At 67.0% G+C, this 22,704-nt stretch overlaps 2 protein-coding genes across 2 annotated transcripts in view; both read right to left on the bottom strand.

The window, feature by feature from the left end:
* Positions 1–7,191: 7,191 nt before the first annotated feature.
* Positions 7,192–8,279, bottom strand: LOC111146724 (MAF bZIP transcription factor A). The gene has a single exon (XM_022502399.1). It carries the CDS (start codon positions 8,239–8,241, stop codon positions 7,192–7,194), a length of 1,050 nt encoding a protein of 349 aa, XP_022358107.1. The 5' UTR covers positions 8,242–8,279.
* Positions 8,280–14,454: 6,175 nt separating this feature from the next.
* Positions 14,455–22,704, bottom strand: part of LOC111146749 (zinc finger CCCH-type containing 3) — an 83,262-nt gene continuing 75,012 nt past the window's right edge. Inside the window, exons 10-13 of the mRNA XM_022502431.1 lie at positions 17,666–17,844; positions 16,843–17,017; positions 16,620–16,806; positions 14,455–14,944 (exon numbers count right to left, since the gene is read on the bottom strand). Of these exons, the coding sequence (XP_022358139.1) occupies positions 14,913–14,944; positions 16,620–16,806; positions 16,843–17,017; positions 17,666–17,844 (573 nt within the window). The 3' untranslated portion in view covers positions 14,455–14,912. The remainder of the gene's footprint in view (positions 14,945–16,619; positions 16,807–16,842; positions 17,018–17,665; positions 17,845–22,704) is intronic.

Here is a 22,704-nt window from a genome sequence, read left to right as displayed (position 1 = left end):
CCAGCCCCCATCTATAGGAGGGTCATCGCCGTCCCCGGGGCTATTCCTGGGAAGCCACCAGGTCCCACAGACCTGGCATCTGGCGCTTGCTTCCAGGTCCTTCTCTGAGGACAGGGTGGGAGGGAGGGCAGTAAGGGGACCACCTGCAGGAGAGAAGGAAGGACAGGCCCCTGGGAGCTAGGGCCAGGCTGAAGTGACCCAAGCGGGGTGAAGGGCCAGGGAGGTAGGGCCACCCGGGCAAGACCTGGAGGAATCTGCCCCGGTGGGGACAGCCGAGGGAGCAGCCCTGATGGAGGGCCGCCTCCCAGGCAAGTCTCAGTGCAGTGGAGGGTGTCTGGGAAGGCAGCACGGGAGGGGGGCAGTTGCCTTTGAGACTAGAATGGCTGACCCCAGCCGGCCTCAGGACACCTAACTCAGGGCACCAGAGTCAGGGAGGCCACTGTGGAGGAGGTGACGGCTCACGGAGCTCCAGGACGCCAAAGGACCGCAATAGCCTGCGGCAGCGGCAAGAGGTGTTGGGGGGAAATGCCCCGCCCCTCCCCGCGCCCAACCCCTGCGCCGTCACTGCCAGGAGCCCGACTCCTCCCGCCTCCCGGGGATCGCGCGGGGGAGCGGCGGGGTGGGGGAGCGTCCAGCCCCTTGGCCAGCAGAGAGGCCGGGGCTCGGAGTGTGAAAGCCGACACCCCCTCCCCCGCCGCCAAGAAACCTGCCTCCTCCCGGGATCCCATCCCCCCAAAAGAAAACTCTGGCTGTGGCCTCTACCCCTGCCCGGTGGCTTGGATCTGAGCGCCCTAGAAATTCAGGTTCTTCGCCCACCCTGAGGCCCAGGAATCTGCATTTTGGCAGGATTCGGAAGCAGCGCACACGCCCTGAGAACATCTCTCCACCCCGAGCCAACTCGGGGGGCGGGGGTGACGGTGCTGGGCCACTGAGCCGGGAGGCTTCCTGGAGGAAGGGGTGGAGAAGGGAGAGGAGGAACGCGGAGAGGAGGCAAGGGGAGGGGGCTTGGAGGGGGAGTGGCAGGTGGAGGATGAGGGGGTGAAGAATAGAGGGAAGGGAGGAGGAGGTGGGAAGGGGGATGGGAGAGCAGGGAGGGGGAAGGGAGGAGCGGGAGGAGGACCTCCAAGCAGCTCCCCTGGGGGAGTGGGCACTGGCGGAGCTCCGGGGGCACCAGGCCGGCCTCGCCCCGGCCGACAGGTCGCCCCGCCCCGCCCCCGGGCCAGGCCCCGCCCCCAGCCCCGGGACGCCCTCCGCCGCCGCGGGCTAATGGGCTGTGACAGCTCGAGCCTGGTGCAGCTGAGCGGCGTCACTGTGCATTAGGCCGGCGCTGAGCCCGCCAACAGATTACTCGCCCCGGCTCCGCTGGTGCCGACCCGCGCGCGAGCTTGAGTGTGCGCGTGTGCGGGGAGGGTGGGCGTCCGTGCACGACCCCTCCTCCCCTGTCTGTCCAGCACCGGGACTGGCCTCTCTCATCTCCCTGCAGACCGCTGCCCCCGCCTGCCGCAGCTGGGGAGACACCCAACCTCTCCCTGACCCCAAGTCCAGCCTCCCGCCTCTGCCCGCCTGCTCCCCAGCTCTCCATGCCTGGTCCCCAGAAAGTGTCCTGTGGCTCCTGGGGGGGGCTCCAAGCGGCTTCTGGAGGTGGTGGGAGGGGCGCTGCCCTGCTCCTGCACCTGATGGCCCCGCAGTGTAAGCCGGGCCAAGCCCACTCCCTGCAGCCCCCTGGCACCTGCCCCTTCCCTGCTCAGAGGCCCTCCCAGGGTGCAGTCCTCTCCCGTCCACTCCTCCTGGGGCTCCCACCATCTTCACCAGACCCCTCCACCTGTCCTTCCCCTGTCTCACCTCCTCCAGGACCCAGGGCTGGGGCTCTGCCCACCCCCTTCCTCACCCCCACTCTGCAGGCCTCTGCACCCCCCCGCTGCGCTGGCCGCGGCCCACCAGGATGGCCCCAGCTTGTCCAATTCCTGGTCTGTGCCCGCTGCTGGAACAGGCACAGTAGGTGCTTGACCAACACTTTGAAGTGAATGAAGGAGTCCCCTCCCACTGTCATGGCCAATTGTCCTGGAGCCAGGGGCAGCGGGGCCGGGGGTCCCTGTGAGGGTCCATGGGGGCTGAGCTTGAATCTGGGGGGCCCCAGGCCTCCCTCCCTGCACCCCGGTGGGGCTCCGGGTCCGTGGCTCGACTTCAGGGCTCAGGGACTGCTGAATAAGCCGCAGGCCCAGGAAGTGACGGCAGGGGCTGGTCTTGCAGCCAGAGCGGGGGGGGGGGGGGGGGGGGGGGGGGGCGCGCGCGGGGGGGGGGGGGGGGGGGGGCGCTGTCCCTGTCCCCTCAAGTGCGAGGGACAGCCCAGCTGCTCACCTCTGGGGCTGGCTCAGAGCTCCCACCGGCTTGCTTCCCAGGACAGCTAGCGAGGAGGCCTCCCAGGCTCCGCGGGGGTCTGGGGACAGGCTGGCTACTTCTTGTGGCTCACGCTGCCCCAAGGCCCCAGACCCTGGGCCAGGCAGTCCCAAGCGTGGCCACAGACGGGTGGTTCGACCCTCCCTGGGACCCAGAAGGGGCCATCAGCCCCAGGTTTGGGGTCCTGTCCGGTAGACAGGGGGGTCGCCCAGCCTGGGGCCCCTGTCTGCCGGCGGGTCGCTGAGCCCTTCCGGGCCCCACCCAGGCTGCTCCCAGGACCCACCTGGGGAAGCCCCCCGGGCACAGGGCCTCCAACCCAGCGCAGCAGGTAAAGGGCCCACCTGAGGCAGAGGCTGGGCTTCCTGAGGGGTGGGTGGGCCTGGAGAAGGCCCTGCCCGGAGCCACGTGCTGAAGAGCAAGGCCTCTGGGCCTCCTGCTGGCACCGAGGGGCCCGGCTGGGGCTGACGAGGTCAGGAGTCCAGGGCAGGTGGTGGGGGCTGCGGGCTCCTGGGGTCACACAGAAGTGGGTGACTGAGGGCAACACTGCCCTGCGGTGGCCGGCGTCGAGGCCACATGGCCGGGACGGGAGGTGCAGGGACCGGGACAGACAAAACCCACGGGGTCCGTGTGTGTGGTTGCAGGCGTGTGCACTGGCCCATGTGTGCGCATCTGTGCGCTCTCACGTGTGCATACCCGCGTGTGTGCGCACCTGTGGAGGGGGTCGGGGGCTGTGGTTTGCACATCTCAGCCTATGCACGTGGCCGTGTCTGCACGCACACGCCTGTCTGTTCCTGTCGCCCAGACCTGTGCCTGCGGTCCTGCGCGTGCCTCTCCTCGAGGGGGAAGCTGGGAAGAGGACACCTTGGCCTTGTGCTTGGCCACCCTAGGAGCTGGCTATAAATAGGAAACCAGGGTGGGGGGGGCCTTTGGACAGGCACGGGCCCCAGGAGACTGGGCTGGAGTGGCCTGGAGACGCTGGGCTGCAGACAGAAGTGTGGTGTCCCCGCGCGCAGCAGCCCTGCGGGCCATCTAGGGCCAGCAGCTGGGAGCTGGATTCCTGGAACCCCTAACCAGCTGGGGGACGAGGGGCAGCTGGGCTGGGCGGGGTGTGTGCCTGTCTGGGCTGTAGGGAGCCTGGCAGGCGAGGAGGACAAAGCTAGGCTGTGGGTTCTGTGTGGGGCTCGGGGGCCTGGAGGGACGTTGGCCCCAGAGGCTGCAGGGCAGAGGGATAGCTGGGGTGGGATGGGGTACAGGGGTGCCCGGAGGGGGCTCCCAGGCCTCCACTAGGAGCTGGGGAGGCTACAGCCCAGCCTCTAGGAGTTGTAGCGAGTACAGCTGTGGTAGGCGCTGGCGTGGGACAGTGGCCTCCGGCCAGGGACAGCTGCTGTGCGGGGGTGGCCAGGCAGGGCCCGAGTGTGTGGGGGGCATGTCCAGTGCACGCGGCTTCAGTGTGCACATCTGTGTTCGGGTTGGGGTGCACACGTCAAGCACATGTGTGAGGTCCCCCCACGGCACAGCCCCTTCACAGTTCCTGGTCTGCGGCCCCCCACAGGAGTCCTCCTGCCCCCCGCCCCACCAGGTTGCCCGCCCTGCAGCAGGAGAACCACGACCCCTACCTCCTCCCCCTGCACTCAGCAGTCCAACCTGCCATCTCCCTCAGGGCTCTGAGCCAGGGCGCTCATCTTGGTCCCTGCTGGGGTCCCTGCCACCGGGCACAGAGGAGGGACTCTCAGAATGAAAGAAGTGACCGAAGAATGAGTGGACGCCTGCGGGGTGAGGGGCGCTGAGACAGGAGGGCGGGCTGGACCCCTCAGAAAGAAGCATCCCGGCGCCTCCGCTGGGAAGTCAGAGCCTGGGCCGTGGGAGCCGAGGGGCTGAGGCGGGGGTGCCCCCACGGCCCCCCACACCGTCCCTGCGGGCCGCTTTGCACTCACAGACACATGGACTCCCGGAGGACCCTCTCTCCTGGCGGCAGACAGAACCCCCTCCTTACCCCCGGGGCCGGCCCCTCCCCAGGGGGGCCGGCCTGCTGGGGGCTGTGCTGGGCGAGCAGAGGCTCCGGCGGCGGCGGGGGCGGGGGGGGCGGCCAGGGGAGGGCCCCGCAGAGCCCTCGGACTGTGAGTTGGACTGTGAGTTGGGGGCCGGGGCTCAGCCGGTGCGCGGAGAGCAGAGGCCAGAGGTGTTTCCCCACAAAAAGATCTGCCTCTAAACACAAAAATCTCCCCCGCCCCGCCCTCCCGCAATGACTCCCAGCCTCCGGGCTCCTCTCCTGGGCAAGAGAAGGGCGGGGTTCGGGTGGGGGAGGTAGGAAGGAAAAAGAGAGGTGGGGGGGGGAGGAAGCAGAGACGCTAGAACAGGACGGGGACACGAAGCCCGGCTGCGGAGAAGCCCACCGCGGGCTGCGGGCCAGGGGTGGCCGTTGTGGGGACCCTCCTTCCGGGGCTCCAGAGCCCAACCCAGGCTCGGGCACGCAGGGCTCCAGGAGGCCTGGCGGGCCTGAGCGCAGCTCCCTGCCTGCCACTGGCTCCTCATAGGGCCAGCCGTGGGGCCCAGCGACCCTGGCCGGCCTCGGTCCTCGATGCGCCCAGTGCCTGCGTTCTCCGCCAGGAGGAAGATTCCCAGGTGGGTCTTCTGGTGGCAACAGTGAAAACTAAGGGGTCCTCGTCCAACGCTGGCCAGCAGACTCCGCCCAGGCCCGAAAGGACACGGGCCTCCGGGGATCCCGAGTCCTGGGGTCCCCTTCCTGAGGCTGGCTGGGACCTGCTGAGCTGGCTGCCCCCCATCAAGCCGCTGGCCCCCCACCTGGTGCTTGAGCTCATCCCTGCCTCCCCCCATTTCTACCTCTCTCAGCACCAGCGTTTGTGCCCCCCAGATGTGCAGCCTCTTGCTCTCCCCGCCCCGGGGGCTCAAAATCTCAGCCCCCGGGTCCGGGAATTTTGCTGAAAGCCCCAGAGACCCCACAGTCTTGATACCAGTTTTATTCTAAAGCCAAAGGGGAGGCGGCCGCTGTCCCCTCTTCTCTGGGTCAGACGGGGACAGCAAGCCCAGCTCGGGCCGGCGCCCACAGAGACCGGCCGCCGTCCTAGCACCGAGGACGAGCTTTCACTGTCTCCAGATGGAAACGTGCCGGCGACCCGTGCAGCCCAGCTCAGTAAACGTGCACACAGTGGACCTTCACCGTCCTATGTCCCTTGGTGAAGAGGTGACAAGTCCCCTAAGTCCTGCAACTGCCACGGACCCTTTAGGGTGAGAGACTTCTAGAGGTCCTGCTCCTCCCCGGCGACCCGCAGCCCAGCCTCTGCCCTTCAGAAGACGGAGGCCAGGCCACCCCTTGTGGGGGGTGGCGGTACTGTGGGCTCAGAAAGCATGGGGACAAGTACCGGCCACCGCCCCTTAGAGGGAGCCGGGGGCCACCACCCTGAGGCCTTCCTCCCACCGGGCAACCGGGGGAAGGTGCCTGTAGGTCCCACCAGCGGGCCGCAGCCTTGTTTACAACTCTGGTCAGAATCTCTCTGGTGGCCCAGGCGGGTCACCCAGAGCTAAGGCAGGGCCTTGCTCACGGGCCTCCTTTTCTTTCTATCTGGGGAGAAACGGCAAAAATGAAAGCCACAGAAAAACCAACCAGGCTCCAGTGACTTTGGATCTAAACGGATTTATTTTGTGTGTGTGTGTTTTTCCCCCTTTCCTCGGCTTCATAGCAAATGAAAAAATTATCCAACAAAACGCAACAACACAAGAAAACTTTCAACGACTTAGAGTGTCTCCCACTCAGAGCACTGGGCAGGAGCAGGCCTGGAAGGAGCACAGGACCCACTGGAGGCCAGAGGCCTGACGGGTCTGCAGGGACCCCGGCCAGTGGCGGCTTCCTCCTCCCCACTGGCTAGTCCAAAGCGCCACTGGGCTTTTTTTTTTTTTTTAAGATTGCACAAACAAAACGAAACACAATTTAAATTAAAATAAAAACACTTTCTTCACTTGCCCCCATGCCAGGAGGTTCAGTCTGAAACCTCCTCTTTAAAAAAAAAAAATTTTTTTTTTTTTGCTAGAAATACTGTGCATTACTTTTTTTTTTCTTCCACTTCTCTTGAAGGTTAAAATAAGATATATTTCCCCGGGACTCATAAATACGATCTGGTGCATAGAGAAATAGCAGGGGAGTCCGGGCCAGCCCCCACCCTCAGAGCGCGGCGACCCCCAGCCCCATCCCCACCCCCCTCCCCCCGTGAGTACAGCAGGGCAGCAGGACTGAACACGGCATAGATAATATCCCTCGGCTTCAATCTCTAGGGACGCCGGCGGCAGGGCGGGGGGCAGGCGGGCAGGCGGGCAGGCAGGGACCGGACCCCTCCGAGCGAGCGAGCGACACATGCTGGGACACGCGGACGTCCGAGAGTGGACCCCGGCCGGGAACGAGGGAACTTCCTCCGGGGTTTTCTTAACTAATCACCGAGCAAAAGAAACAGAAATGCTTCGAAAATAAAGTCGCTTTAAAAAGGAGTCGTAGAAACGGGCAAGGAAGGGGAGGCCGCGAGAAGGCCGGCCCGCGGCGGCGTCGGGGCCGGGGAGCCGCGCGCGAAGGCCGGGCAGGCGGACGCCGGGGAGGAAGCCGGCTCCGGCCCCGCTTGGCCGGGAAGGCCCGCGCTCCGTGCGCGGAGGGGGCGCGGCCCCGTCCCGGACCGCGGGCCGGGAGGGCGCGGGGCGCCCGGCGGGCAGGGGCCTCCAGTCCGGCGCCGGCGGCCCGCGCGGCCCGCGCCTCCGGCCCGTGGCGGGGCGGCGCGCGCTCGGCCCGGGCGGTCACAGGAAGAAGTCGGGTGCGCCCTTGGCCCCGCCGGGCCCGGCCTGCGGCGGCGAGGACTCCCGCGGGAAGCCGGCCCCGCCCGCGCCCCCGGGGCCGCCCCGGCCCGCCAGCTTCTCGTATTTCTCCTTGTACAGGTCCCGCTCCTTGGCCAGGCGCCCCACCTCCAGCTTCAGCTGCTCCACCTGGCTCTGGAGCTGGCACTTCTCGCTCTCCAGAATGTGCCGCTGCTGCACGCGCTTGAAGCGGCACGACTGCGCGTAGCCGCGGTTTTTGAGCGTGCGCCGCTTCTGCTTCAGCCGGATGACCTCCTCCTTGCTGAAGCCGCGGAGCTGCCGGTTCAGCTCGCGCACCGACATGGACACCAGCTGGTCGTCGGAGAAGCGCTCCTCCAGGCGCACGTGGTGGCCCGCGCCGCCGCCGCCGCCGCCGTGGTGGCCCGCGCCCGCGTGGTGGTGGTGGTGGTGGTGGTGGGCGGCGTGGTGCGCGCCGTGGTGGTGGCCGGTGCCCATGTCGTCCGCGCCGCCGCCGCCCCCAAAGCCCTGGCCCCGGAAAGCCTCGTAGGCCGCGGCGGCCGCCGGGTGGTGCGCGCCGTGGTGCCCCGCGTGGTGGCCGCTGCCGATGAGCGCCTCCACCGCGTCCTCGGGCGTCAGGTTGAGCGCCTCGGGGTTCAGGTGGTGCTGGTAGCCGCTCATCCAGTACAGATCCTCCAGCGCCGGCTTCCCCGAGGCGCCCCCGACGGCGCCCGGGCCCCCGCCCGTCGGCCCCGCGGTGGCCCCGGCCTGCGCCGCGCCGCTGCCGCCCCCCGCGCCGCCTCCGCCGCCGGTGCCCGGGCTGGGCGCGCAGAAGCTGGGCGAGGAGGGCACGGAGGAGCAGGGCGTGCTGAGCGGCGTCGAGGACAGCGAGCCGGGCGGCAGGCGGTGGCAGAAGCGCTCGGCCTCGGGCGGCTCCTTCTTCACCTCGAACTTCATCAGGTCGAAGTCGTTGACGTACTCGATGGCCAGCGGGCTGCTGGGCAGTTCGGCGCCCATCGCCAGCTCCGCGGCCATCGCCCAGGGGCCCCGGCCCCGCTGTCGCGCCCGGCTGCGCCTCGACGGGAGGCGGCGGCGGCGGGGGGGGGGGCCGCGGGCCTCCCCCCCCCCTTCACTCCCCACCCGCGGCGGGTCTCGGCGGGGGCGGCGCCCAGACGCGCAGGGAAAAGTTTCGCGCGGCCAACTTGAGGGCGACCGCGGGGACGCCGCCGCTCGGGCTTCTCCGGCGGCCCCGGCCGCACCCCGGGGGGCGCAGGCCGGCCCCGCTCCCTGTCCCCGCGTCTGCGGCCAGGCGGGTGGCCGGGCGGGTGGCAGGGAGGCCGCCGCCTCGGGCCGCTCGCGCTCCCCACGCTCCGCCCGCGTCCGGCCCGCCCCGCCTCCACGCCCGAGCGCCGCGCCGCGCGCTCCCCTTTATAGAGCAGGGCGCTCGGGCCCGCCTTCCTGGGAGGGGCGCGAGCCCTCAGGCCAATCGGAGCCCCAGACCCACCGCCCTCATTTGCCTATCCCCATGGCAACCCGGAGCCCAGCTGTCAATCTCCTGCGGGGAACAGCTGTGGGAAGGGGTGATGACCGGCAGAGGAGTGGGCAGGGCCCTCTGGTGGCCGCCGCGGGGGACTGCACGCGCAGAGGGCGCGGGGCCGAGGGGTGCGGAGAAGGCGCCGCGCAGGGGGCACGGAGCTCCGCCTGATGCCCCCAGGGCTCGCGCCCGCGACGGGGAGGCCGGGGAGTCTCGGGGAGCCGACGGGGCCGCTCGGTGCCTCACTGTCCCCGCCGCCCCGCGCGCCGTGACCCCGCAGCCCCGCGAGCGTGACGGCGCCGGGACCTTCCGGCCTGCGGACACTGGGGCCACGGCGCGGCTCAGGCGGGCGCGGCTCGGGGAGTGCCGGTTATTTTTAGCCGCGCGGTCCGGGCGGGTTCAGGAATTTAGTCAACAAAGTTGCTGGCACCTCGGTCGGCGGCTGCACCGCGGGGCGCAGGTGGGGGGGGACGCGGGCCAGCGGCGGGGGGGCCGGGCGGGGTGGACACTGGGCGCGCACGGCTGTGCAGCGGGGCGCGCTCGCGGAGCAGGGGACACGACCCCTCCGGGGTGGGCGGAGCCAGGAGGCGCCGAGCCTCGCGTCGGCATCACAGGAGTGCTTGGGGACCCCCGGATTTTCCATAATGCTGTTCTAGGACTTCGGGTAACAAATTCAATCTTATATATAACCATCCGTGCATGGAAAGAAAATTCTGGAAGAACCTGGGCAGGAAGTCACTAGGGCAGTTTGTTTTTGTCTTGTTCTGGGCATAAATGCCATTATTATAACAAAAATTCATACAAGTGGGACCAAAACCTCACTTCCTAAGATGTCATGGGGTGGCCCAGCCCGCACTGTCGCCTGCCTCCTCGCCCCCACAACCCTCCCCGTAGGGCTGTGCTGGGCAGGCAGGGTCAGGCCCACCACCAGGACCCTCCTGCCCTTGCCAGGACAGCTCAGCCAGAGGCAGAAGCAAGGCCCTGGCCACGCTTGGGCTCCAGGCTACGTGGGTTGCCAGTTGCCCTGCAGGGTTTGACCCCCACGCCGCGTTCAGACGGAGGTCACACTCAGCCACCACCAAGTCTAGCTAAAGTGGGGACAGGTTCCCCTACATCCGGCTCCCAGATGTGCTGTTCGAGGATGCTGGGCCCTGCCCTCCCTCACACGCTCACCGGGCACACAGCACTTTGTCCCCGCGCCCACGCCTTCATTCACTGCCCGGAGAAGGGGCGGCCTAGGGAAAGCAGGGCACCTGTGTCCCCGACCGGCTCAGACACTGGCCTTGGAGTCAGACTAGCCAGCAGGCTTGCCTCAGCTCTCGGCCGCTCGGGAGTCTCAGAAGCAGGGGCCCCCAGGGGAGGCCCCCAGCCCTCAGCTTCTTGCTGGGATTTGGGAGCGCAGCAAAGCAAGGGTTATTGAGTGAGAGCAAAGCCAAGTTTATTGAGCGACAGTCTGAAGTTCCCAGAGAGGGAGGGAACCTGAGAGGGCTGCCCGCCTTGCTGCCCTCCCTGTCGGGTCCCCATCGCCCCTGCGGCCTCCGCCAGCTCTCCTCCTGCCAGTCGTGGTCGGGCCGGTGGGAAAGGGCACCAGGGTCACTGCCCGCGGGTTCTTGAGCCCAGGGAAGGTGCTGGCCTTTCTGGGCTCCTTCCTGCTCAGCCAGGGCTGGGGAGCAGAGGCCGTGGGGCCCGGGGCTCACCCTATTGGCCGCAGGAAAAGCGGACGGGCGTGCCGCGGGCCCTCACAGCCAGAGCAGCGCTGTCCCCTCGGCCCCCTCGACAGCCCATCTGTGCCCAGAAGACGAGCATCCTGGTTCCGCGCTGCCCCGGGAAGTGTGCGTTCCCATGCCACACCTGCATGCCAGGCCTCGCCTGCCCCAGCAGGAGTCCGCGCGGCCCACCCCCTGGCTCGCCATTACACGCGCCCCACAAATCTTTAGAGTTCCTGGTGCACGGCCTTGGTGTCATCCTCTGGGAAGGTGGCCCAGAGACAGACCTGTGGTGGAAAGCGAGTTGGTGGCAGTGGGAGGATGGAACGTGGCTTCTCATTCCGCACCTGGGGTCCGTGCTGGGTGGGTGTGTCCCAGGCTGAGCCCCACAGCTGGGAGTTCCTGGAGACAGGGGCAGTGGGGCAGGGGTGGCCGGAGCCACTGGGAGTGTCTTGGGGCCCCGGCCGAGCTGGGTCTGGGCACAGCCTGCACGCGGTCGCTCCCGTGGGCTCCCCGGGCTGCCCCGCAGCACATGGCTAGGCCCGACAGCAGCAGGGGGCGGGTGCCTGGCATTTTTGAGGGGGCCTCGCCAGCCGTCCATGGACAGCCCACGGCCATAGCCCAGGTGCAGGAACACGACACGGTCCCGGCATCTATGCGGGGCTGGCAGAGCGCGAGTGCGTTGAGGGCAGAAATAAGCCACGTGGTAACCCACCGGCCGGCCACGCAGCGTGTCGGCACTCCTGTTGGGACAGACTGCCCCGAGTCCAGCAACTTAACCCACACGGGCTCCGTCCCGGCGTCTGTGGCCTGCAGGCCTCGATGGCCGGCCCAGCCCCCTGTGCAGGTCTCGCAGGCGGTGAAGAGCTCGCAGCTCCCCGGCTGCAGGCCTGGCCCTTTCCGAGTCGGAGGCACCCCGGCCCCGGCTGCCTGGTGGTCCCCTCCTGACCCCGAAGCTGCCCCCCTGGGCTGCAGGACAGCCTCTGGAGGCTTCCATCTGCGGGGGACAGTCGGCCAGGTTCTGGGCCTGGAAGGGGTCCCAGGTCGTGGCTATCTCAGTGGGAGCCCCGGGAGGTGAGAGGCCGGCAGGGGTGCTGGGAGGAGCTGGCCGCAGGGTGTGGGGCATCCCCCGCAGGCCCACGGGGGAGCACAGGCAGGAGCCACCAGCGCCACGCTTGTCCTAGGCCAAGGGCACTGCCTGGCGCTCGGGACCCACGATGCTAACTACGGCTCTGGTAGGGAGTGTGGTGCTGCACCAGGTCTGGACGGGTCACTGTTGTCCAGTCCCCGCTGCTCAGGGGTCCCATCTCCCACCACACCCCCTTTCTGGGCTCAGTGACAGCAGGGCCCAGTGCCCTCCCTGCTTAGAATGAGGCAGCCACTGTGTGCCAGGCACACTCTGGGGGGGTGCCCACGACAGGGGGCAGGTACTTCCTTGGGGAACGGCCTCAGGCCGGGAAGCCCATCCCACCAGGGACACTCCCCCAGTCCCAGGTGAGGCCAGGCCCACCCCGCCCCAGTCCACGCCTCCCCCTTCGCTGCCCTCACGTCAGGTGCCTCCCTTCACCCTGAGGGCGCCCCGGCTTACAGCTTAGACGGGGACAACGGCTCTAAGGTCTCCAACGCCCACTTGTCTGGGGCCCAGCCCCTCCCCTCCAGCTCAAAGGGTCAGCAGAGGGTCTCCCCCCTGCTGCGGGGTCTGAGCTGGGCCACCAGCCCTGCCGTTCTGCTGGCTGCCTGACCCTAGGCCTCAGCTGGACAGCTGTCCCTGCCCCGGCCACAGCAGGCAGCGGGCCAGCCAGCGCGAGGGGGCCCCGGCCCGGCTGCCACCTCACATGGGGCTCCCCGCCCTCGTGTGGCCCATCTCTGAGAGTCTCCACGACCTGCCACACCAGGGCAGTCCATGGACAGGCATGGACCTGTGGCCAGACACATAGGCTCCAGGAGAGGGGGCGGCCCCTCCCTGGTCTGGGGGACCCGTGCTGTGCCCTCTGCGAAGGCCACATGCTCTGCCTGGAGCCCAGTCAGCCTCAGCCGGCAGCTTGATCTGTCTGGGTTGGTGCGAGGTGACCAGCACCTTCATCCCTGAGGGTCTCTGCTGGCCTGCGCCTGACACGGGAAGCCCAGAGTGCCCCCCTACACCACCCTGGGCTGCCCAGGAGCCCGGACTCTGACCAGGCAGAACCCAGGCCGACAAGGTCCCCAGATGGGTCGCAGGGAGTGTGGGGGAGCTGGGCCCCCACCCAGAACAGGGCAGCCACTGGCCCGGCCTCTCCTGCTTCCCAGAGTGCCAGCCCTCCCCGAGCCCTCCATGCTGGCCCACGGTGGTCAGACCTGCTGCTTCCGGGTGCCGGGCTTCACGTGGGGCCTGCGCGTGCCGCGTGGCTTAGAGCAGGCAGGAGACCGGGCGAGCGCGGCGCTGGGAGGGGCAGGCCCCCCGGTGGCTGTCCCGCACGCAGTGACCCAGCTCCCGCCGACCGTGGGGCGCCCACCCACCATGCACACAGCTGTCCGCTCTGCAGCCCGGGCTGCGCACCTCGTCCACTGTGAAGGGAAGAGCCGGAAGGTTGGGAGGAGGTGAGGGTCTGAAGGGGCCCAGCTCAGGCTGGACCAATAACCACATCTCCAGCCATCTGTCCGTCTGTCCAGGCAGAGGAGGGAGAACTGATCCCCCAGCCTTGTGGGGGGGTCACGGTGGAAATGGCAAGGATGCCCCGAGGGAGGAAGGGGCAGGAGATGGGCCCGCGGCCTGGACTCCTGCCCCAGGGACTGGCAGCTGTGGGGTCCCCCACTGTCGGTGCCCCACCCAGACCCCACAGCCCCTGCCCCGCTCCCCCGAGGGCCCAGCCCACAGCGGGGACCCACTGCTCACTGAGGGGGAGTCCCCTTCCTTCCAGCCAGGGCTGACTCCGGACCCACCATGCCGCCAAATCAGCGGCAGTGGCCTCGGGCACACGTCTCGGGCCTCTGGGGACGTCTGCCTGGGGTCCCAGGCGGGGGCGGGGGCAGCAGCAACCATAGCTGACTGTGAACTCCTGTTCCGCCTCACTGGTCACCGGCTGCCACAGATGCTGGCCTGGCCCCTTGCCGTGAACCAGCCCCGTCCTTGCCACCTCTGGAGCTGGACAGGGATGGCCCCCGTCAGTCAGGGAGCGGTGGGGCGCAGGACCTCTCCCTACTCCCCGTCACAGTCTCGGGGGGGCTGGAGTGTCTGCCCGTCCGACGTGGGCTGGGCCCAGGAGGGCTCTGCTCTGGCCAGTGGGCCCCTCAGGGGTGTGGTGTGGGCGGACGCCTGCACGCTCCCCATCGTGCTGGCCCCTGCAAGCCAGGGCTCCGAGGGACAGGCGGGGGGCCGTCACGCGGCAGACTGGACTGCAGGCTGACACGTGGGGCCGGCAGCCAGGCGAGGAGGAAGGCGTGGGGACACACTCAGGTGTGGAGTGACCGGGGGTGAGAGGGGAAATCCCCAGATTGTCCCTGTGCCCCTCCGATCCCTGGCCCTGGCCTCCCAGGGTCCCTGTCAGCCCAGACCCTGTCCCGGGCCCCTCAGCAGAGGCTACAACCCTCTGCCAGGCCTCCCCGGGTCCGTCCAGCAATGCAGATTCCGCCCGTTTCCCTCTGTCCCTTTCCCTGGCCCAGCCCCTCGCCCGAGACACCCAGAGGAGGGGTTGGGGACAGAACCTCAGCTTGGGGGCCCCGCTCGGCCCAGCGGGTCCGACGCGCTCCTTGGCACCCCCCACCCCAGGCCTCTCACTACAAGGCACGTGGGCTTGGCCATGGTGGGGAGGCTGTCCCCAACCCTCTGAGCCATTTCCGGGAGGCAGGGAGGAGGGCCGATGTTCCTGCCCAGAGACCCTGGAGCCGCCATGAATGTGCAGCCAGCCCTTCCTCTCCCGCGGGGCACCCCATTCTTCTCTTGGGGTCTGTGGGCAGCGTGTGCCCCCCAACCCCCGCGAGCTGGTGCAGATGGGGCCGGACAGCGGCGCGACGGCACTCAGGACAGCCAAGCAGACGCAGGGCAGAACCTTTATTGCTGAACATAAAACACCCGCCAGGGAGCCCGGCAGGAGTCCTGGGGGTCGCGGGGGGAGGGGAATTTGCATGGCACAGCTGCTCTCACACCCACAGTGGGCACAGGCCTGGCGGGGAGCCCTGCCTGGCACCCCTCCGGGCTGGAGGTTGGGGCGCATCCTGGGTGCTAGGCTGAGGGCGCGGGGTGGGGGTGGGAGGAAGGTGGGTGTGCAGAGGGGCGGGCTGGCTGGGCAGAGCCCGGCCCAAGGACGAGGCGAGGCCCTGGGCACACACGGTCACGGAAGGCTGAGAGCCGGGTGGGCAAAGCAACAACCCAGGAGATCCCGGGGGAACTCGGTGGCAGGCGGCCCCTCCTCTGGGGCAGGGGCAGGCAGAGCCTCCTTCCTCTCCAGGAACAAGGGGCTGAGGTAGGCACGGGCTGGCCCCCGGGGCCCTCACAGACGGGGTTTGATGTGCAGAGTTTTCCCTGTTCCGAGAAGGGAAAAAGGTAAGGTGCCAGGACCCACCCCCCGGCCGCCCCCACCGCCCCTGCCAGGGAGGAGCGCCTCTCCTGCCAAAGCTTCTGGGTCAGGATGCGGGAAACTCCGTCCAGCACCCCCCTGCCCGCCCCGGCGTCCGGGGAGCCCCAGCAAGCCGCCGGTGGGGCTATAAATGCCAGGCGCAGCCGTCTGCACGCTGGCCCCATGACGCGCCACACTCACACCTGCAGCGGGCCTGCCGGACGCACACGTGGCGGCTCCGGGGCCTGCGAGCAGTGGGCAGGGGAGGGGCGGAGGGACCTGGGGCCCTGCGCACAGGGACAGGGCCTGGGGGCAGGGAGGGCTTCCCACAGAGGAGCAGGGGGCCTGAGGACAGAAAACCACCTCCAAGGGGGGTTCCTGCCCCGCACAGCCCACGCTCACTGGACTGCACGCCTCTCCTCCGCTACGAATGCTCCAGGCCACCTCTCAGGCTGCCATCCCCATGGACCACAGGTGCCTCCGCGTGGCTGCCCTGGGGCACGGCACCCTCTATGTTCCCTGTGAGCCGGCCTCGCCTCCTGGGCCACCCACGGTGGGACCGAGGGCTCCAGTCACCTGTTTGGCCAAGCCAGAGCCCAGAGGCCAGCGGGCCAGGGCTCCAGGCTGGCACACTTCAGCGGCCTCTGCCTGCTGGCCACGGCCCTACTGGGGGGCTGCCTGGGGATGTGCAGCCCAGCCTGCTGCCCCACAGCCCTCCCAGCCCATCTCCTCCAGCACCTGCAGCTCCCAGCCCCGGCCCGGTCGGAGGGGGCCGAGTAGGAGTCAAAGACCGCCAAGGCCTCGGAGGCCAGTGGGGATCTCCGCGGCCCGTCCTGGGCCTGGCCCACCCTGCCAGCCTCCACGGACGCTGGGCTTGGCTGCCTCGGGGTGGGGTGGGGGAAGGAGGGAGCCACCTGCGGCCTCCCCACTGCAGGGGGGCTGCGCGAGGGGGAGGGGGCAGAAGTAGCTGGTGCCCTGGTGCCAGGCCAGTAGGCAGAGGGCCCGACCACAGCTTCATGCCCTGAAGGGGGGCTGCGCATAGGCGCCGGGTCTGGGCCCCTTGGAGGCAGGCGTTTGAGCGAGCTCAGCGGAGCCGTTCGAGAAGGCTGCGGCAAGCATCTTCCATTAACGTTACGACCGTGAAATATGACAGTAAGATGATAGCCGTATGGTCGCAAATTTGCAGCCCGCCGAGCTGCGTGGGGTTTATCGTCACTCAAACGCGCGGAGAGCTGTAAAATGTTTACAGAAAGGGTCGTTTGCAGCCATAAAATCCTCTTTTCTCTCCTAAACAAGGCTGAGTGGAGCCATTTACCAAGCCCCAAATGTTCACTGGGGGAGAGGGAACATCTGTTCTCTCCAGGAGCGCGCGGTGATCTTCCAGAACAAATTAACAGAAATGGGTGCTTTCTAATTAAATCAGCCCTCGGCTGGGGTGGTCTGCACGGCAGCCGCCGCCGTGCTCACACCTTGGCCGGCTCTGGCCCCGTGGGCGGGAGGTGTGCACCTGCCACCCGTGCTAGGCGCTCACAAACCGTCCAGGCCCCACCTGGGAATTCTGCCTTGGTGGGTCTGAGGTGGGCACTGGAAAAAGAGCCCCTGGCTGTGCCATACTGGGCCCCGAGGGGCCAAGCTGCCTACCTGAGTCCTTGGTTGGGGGGCTCCTGGGGGTCCGGGCCCTGGGCTGGCCTCCTGGGCTCGGCGAGGACTGCAGGGAGATGAAGGAAGGCAGCTTGGAGAGGCTGCCGGAGCCCGTCGTCGCCGAGGCAGCCTCCTCCTGGAGAGACAGCTCCTCCTGGTCCAAGGACAGGGAGGGGGAGGAGGGGGAGGAGGGCGAGGGGGAGGAGGGGGAGGGGGGGGGAGAGGAGGAGGAGGGGGGGGAGGAGGGAGAGGGAGAGGAGGGAGGCTTTGACGACAGGGGAGAGCCCGAGGCTGCAGCTAACACCCGTGGGGAGGAGGGAGGGGAGGCCGAGCCAGCAGCCACGGAGGTAGGGGAGCTGGGCGTCTGTCTGGTGGGGCGCTGGGCAGCCAAGGCCTTCCTGCGGGAAAGGAAGGGGAGCAGAAGCATGAGGGTGGGTGGCTGCTCGGCAGGCTGGGGTCCAGAGGGCACTAGCCGACCAGCTGTGCAGCACCTGTCCCAGCAGCCACGGGGCATCAGGGCATCGCCATCCAGGTCTGAGGCCAGCCCTCGGTCACTAAGGACAGGCTGGTGACGACATGGGACCTCTGGCATGAGGCAGCTGGGGCGAGCCAGGCCGGTAAGCCCCGGCTCCACAAGGACCCTGTCCTCTTGCGCCAGAGGGCCTGCTCCCGGGACAGGTAAGCACGACGTGGGGTCCCAGCTGTGAGCATCACCCAGGATCCTCCCTTTCCTGGGGCATGGGAGTGGGGTAGCCAGAGACCCCACCTTCCTCTGTGGGGCAGGGACTGGGTAGTCCCACAAAGGCCGGTCTGGGCCAGGGATGTCCTCAGCTCTGTCCACCCTGGGGATGTGGGCTGGGGGGCCTCTGGAGGTGACATGATACTCAACCTTGAACTGATATTTCTTTTTGGGTCTGAAACTGTAAGAGCTGGGAAGGGGCACAGAGGCTCCCCGCCGGGGTCCTGAGCATCTCCAAGAGCAGGGAGGGACTGCTTCCAGCCCACCCCTGGGGCTTCCACATGCACCACCCCACTGTCCCTGTCACCTGGGTCCGTGGCTGGAGGAGGTCCTGCTCCTGGGGGGCGTGCTGCCAGGCTCTGGGGTGGGAGTGGGCCGCCGGCCGAGGCGCTTCTGGCTGCGGTGCAGCAGCTGGCACTGGGCGCCCCGGGGGCAGAGGCCCCTGCGCGAGAAGTCAGGGCACAGCAACGTGTGCTTCTTCTTGCACTGTGGGCAAGATGCGCAGCTGGGGGAGCCCGGCAAGACCCCTGTGCCGCGTGGGCTGGCCCTGTCCGCTCTGCCCCCCAGGGGCCGAGGCCCCCAGCCCAGGGCAGCCTGCACTCCCTCCCATCCACGCCCCCTGAGCCATCAGAAAGGTGAGGGCCAGTACTGCCCAGCTGGGCCCTGGGCCTGGATGGAAGGCAGGGACCACGGGTGGCCTGGGCGGGGGGTCTCCCGGCTGGGATGGGGATTCCTGGGACACGAATCCTTCCTCCGGGCTGCAGATGGGGTTGTGGGGGGTGGGGCCTCCACGCCCAGGGGACCTTACCGCATGGGGTTTAGGCTTCAAGCCCAGGGGTACCCAGGTCGGCCGAGGCCAGCACACACCCGATCCACCACACCTGTCATGGTGGCTAATTATACCCAGTTTGGGGTGCGCCGTCCAGCAGGTGCTAGGGGCAACACGAGGCCTCAGCTCTGCCCACGGCCCATAGGGAGCCACGAAGCTCTGCCCATGGCCCGCCTTGCCTTGGCCCACCCGCTTCCGGGAGCAGGAGCTGTAGGGAGTGATGGGCCCAACTCTCCAGGCCTGCTCCGTACCTGTTTCCTGCCTGAGGCCCCTCCAGGAGAGGGGTGCTCGGCTCTCCATCCACCCCTGCAGCTGGCTCAGTAGGCATGACCGGGAGAGCCGGACTGCAGCTGCTGCCCCTCGTGCTGGCCAGGTGACGGGAGAGACACAGTCCCGGACAAGAAACCCTGCACGGTCCCTGCCAGTCCCACCCAGAGCAGAGCTGAGAACCAGCTTGGATGCTGGAGCAGCGGCAGCACCTACCCCGGCACAGGGGGCTGTGCGCCGGCTGAACCACAGGGAAGCGTGCCAACAACCTCGAAGCCACTTCCTGCCGGAAGCCAATCCCCAGAGCCCCGGCCTCGGCCCTGCTCCCGGCACCCAGCACAAGAGCCTGGCGGAGGAGGACCCCGCAGAGCGCGTGCCCATCCCTGGAGCGGAATCTGGGCATCGGTCCCATTCTTGGCCTCACACCTGTCCCCAGCTGCCACCAACAGACCAGAAGCCCCTCACACTGGTGCCTGGGGGCTGGCGTGCAGATGGGAGCCGGCCGGAACTGGCAGGGCCATCTGCATAGGCAGCAGGAGCCCTGAACGCCCACGGCAAACCCCCGCCAGCCCGTCCGGGATGGGGACAGACCCCCCGCCCCCGCCCCGAGAAGACTCATGCTTGTCCGCCTGCTCCTTCCCCGTGCCCTCCAGTCTGCACGGAAGCCCCCGAGGCTGCCCAAAGAGCAGCAGAGCCTGGGGGACAGGGCCTGCCGGGGAAGGAGAGCAGTTTGTGGGCTGGAGGGCCAGGGAGGGTCTCCACATGGAGAGGGCCTGGCTCCGGACAGGAGAAGCCAGCTCCCCGGATGCCTAGTGAACGCAGAGAGGGGGCTGCTGGGGGCCAGGGCCTGTGCCGCCCGGGCAGTAGCCACACGCGGTGGCGGCAACACGGGTCCACCGCATCAGAGGAGGCCAGGCACAGCAGGAAGGAAGAATGTAGAAGACCACAGCCGTGTCTCCGCCCTGACGGCAGGCGGAAGCGCGTGGCAGGTTCGCTAAATTCCTTTCACCTCTCTCGTGGCTGTGCTCTCGCAAGGCGGCCCCTAGGACACTCGGAACCTCACACGCGGCTCACATCTGGCGGACCTCCTGGGCTGTGCTCGTCGGGGCTATAAGCCTCCTGCCCAGAACAAGCACACAGCCGGGGTCGGACGTCAGGAGCGCTCTCGAGTCACCACGAGCTGTGGAGAGCCCGACGATGCTGGACGCTGCTCAGAAGCTTCCCGGACACAACCCGAGTCTCCCGCTCCAAGGGCCCCACATCTTCTGGCAGACCCGGCCCCCGAGGAAAGAGCGAAGCCAGACCACTAAACGGAAGCCCCAGAAAACCCCCAAATCCCTGGAAATGAGCAAAGACACTGCTAACTAATTCCCAGGTCAAACAAGACACGCAGGGGGCAGTCCTCAGGCTTGCAGCTCGGTCAGCAGAGCGGCCGGGCTCAGCAGGTGGTGGGACAGCAGCCGACCTGGGCTCAGCAGAGGGAAGGGCTGGCAAGGGAAGAGCAGAAACAAAGGAGGCGCCGGGGGGCTCAGTGGGTTAAAGCCTCTGCCTTCGGCTCAGGTCATGATCCCAGGGTCCTGGGATCGAGCCCCACATCGGGCTCTCTGCTCAGCGGGGAGCCTGCTTCCTCCCCGCCCCCGCCTGCCTCTCTGCCTGCTTGTGATCTGTCAAATAAATAAATAAGTAAAATCTTAAAAAAGAAAAGAAAGAAAAAGAAAAGAAACAAACGAAATAACAAAACAGCAAGAACCAAGAGGGCGCAGAGCTGGCTCTTTGAAGATGCTGGTAACTGAGCGGGTGAAGAGGAATCCGGAAAGAAAGAGGCGCCCGCCGGCATTAGTGGGGCCAACCGCCCGCCGTGACTGTCGGCGCGAAGAGAAGCGCCCGCAGAGCGACACGCCCGCAGCACTCAGCCAACCCGCCGAAGACACAAGTGGAACGCCATCAGGAAGGAGAACAAACCCGAGCGAGCATTTCTCTGACGGGACACGCACGTGCCTCACTGGCCGACACACAGCGCACGCCCAGTGTCCTGGGTCCCGCCAGCAGCCGGCTGTGACCAGCCTTGCAAGGCGCGGCCGGGGCGGAGAGGACGCTGTTCCACTCCGCCTGGGGCTGGGGCAACCCCGAGGGCACCAACGGTGAGACGAACGTGCAGAAGGACAAGGTGAAAGGAGTTACTTTCTTACTAGGAATCACGGTGCAGCTCAAGGAACCCGGCGGGCACCCACCGGCTCAAGGACACACAGAGCAGAGCCGAGAGCCCCGAGACACTGCCACGTCTGCGAGCCCAAGGGAAACGGGCTCCCAACCAAGGTGCTCGGGCAAGATGCAGCCGGACCCCGACCTCACACCGCACACCGGCAGCAACGGAGACAGGCCCACGTGTGAAAGGCCCTCCAGACTTTTGGAAAGTGGCAGGAGTTTTCATACAAGACAGTGGGACAAGCTGTAAGGAAAGATGGATAAGATCATTTACGTTAACACCAAGAACTTCTGTTCTTCAAAGTAACACAAGGAAGAAGGGAAAAAACAAAACACAAAGAAGATATTTGCCATTTACGTGACTGCAGAAGACTAATGTTCGGACTACTTTACGTTTCCGTATTTTTATGTTCATGTTTATACTTTATAAATTCCCTGTGAATCAGCAAGAGAAAACCAACCCAGCAGAACTGTCCCCTCTCTCACCTACAGAAACCAACAAAACCCGAGGTATTTTTCAGAAGGAAAGGCCCAAAAGATCAAAACACAGGGAAGGCATTTGGCCTCATTAAGTCCAGTAGAGGGAAATTAAAAAATACAGTGAGGTAACTTTTTGTCCTTCAATTGTTCAAAGAGAAAGAAAGGTAGATTGTCACCAAGTGCTGGCAAGAAAACAGGTGCGCAAGTGTGAACGGACAAAAGCCACCTGGAAACCAGCCCCAGCCTCTATGACAGCAGACTGCCACGCCCCTGACCGGTGGCCCACACCCTGCTACAGACACGGGCCAACACCCTGATCCCCACAGGCTGTCGGCGGAGCCGAGACGCTGGCCTGCCCTCCAGGAAGCACCTTCCAGAGAAGTGAGGCCCTGAGAGGCCAGGACCTACCTGCCGACCCCTGCTCACACCCACCGCTCTGGGGCTCCAGGGTCCCCACTGGCTGCCTACTGCAGGCCAGCAAGGCTGCCGGGACTCAGATGGGCCGTCTGACCCCACAGCACTGCCCTCTTCCCCAGCCAGGAGCCCAAGTGTCCCGTCTGGCTCACGCACAGCAGCCCCCGACGTGGGTGCCACGCAGGGGCCCTGGCCTTCCCAGTCCTCCCGGGTCTCGCCAGCTCATGTCCATCCTCAGACGGCCCAGCAGCAGGCTCCATCGCCACCTGTCCCTCCTATGGGCCAGGGCCCACTCCTACTGCAAAGCTGGCGGGGTGGTTCATCAGTGTCCCCTGTCCCCAGAGACCCACCCACTTCCTTCCCATGCCCCCACACCAAAGCTACCCCTTCCCCACCTTGGTGACAGTCCCATCTCCCCCACCCCCCATCCTTCCTCTGACTGTGCCCCACCACTCTCCCTCTGGGGGTCGGAACAACGCCCAGAAATGTCCATCTTCGTCCACTCCTGCCGTCATCTGGGCCAAGGCCTCCTTCAGTCATTCACTCCAAAATGGTAGCCAAATCCTTGGGCCACCCAGAACGGAAAGTGGAGATTAGCGGCAAACCGGACGGAGTGCAGACAGAGCCTGGAGTCAGGCTGGCAGGAACACACCCATGGCACTCTTCCGGCTTCGATGCTTAGCCGGTGCTTAGCCGGCTGCTGGTGGGGGCCTTTCTCGGCAGGGGCTGAGGGAGGGGTGTGGGGGTTCGCCACTCGCTTTGCAACTTTTCAGTGAAGCCACAGTTACTACAAACAGCAAGTTTGTTAAATGCCATCAACGATGAGCACTGTCCGTGCTGGGCTCTGTGGAGTGAGCAGGCCCCCAGAGGAGGCAGTGAAGCAGGGGCACTGGGCCCCACACAGGTGATGACCACAATTAGTGTCCATCGGGGACCTCCACGCCAGTGTGGCAGGGGTTCCCCGGGACTTCCTTCTGCTGAAGAAGCAACCTGAAGTGTCCACAGGTGCCGGTAAGGGGCAGCCCAGCCAGACACCCTGAAACACTGACCCCACCCAGGCCAGCAAAGACTACGTGGGGAGACCTGGTCCCTGCTGCCCCTACCTGCCTTGCTGGGTTGGTGCTAGAGGAGGCCCTGAAGACACAGAAATG

Source organism: Enhydra lutris, unplaced genomic scaffold, assembly GCF_002288905.1.
Source record: "Enhydra lutris kenyoni isolate GAN:26980312 unplaced genomic scaffold, ASM228890v2 scaffoldscaffold14, whole genome shotgun sequence".
Taxonomy (NCBI): Eukaryota; Metazoa; Chordata; class Mammalia; order Carnivora; family Mustelidae; genus Enhydra; species Enhydra lutris.
Note: the sequence above shows the minus strand (reverse complement) of the source record. Positions and strands in the feature narration are given on the sequence as shown.

Bases quoted from the DNA above. Each gene is read 5' to 3' on its own strand.
- LOC111146724 (XM_022502399.1), bottom strand. From the start codon at position 8,241: ATGGCCGCGGAGCTGGCGATGGGCGCCGAACTGCCCAGCAGCCCGCTG.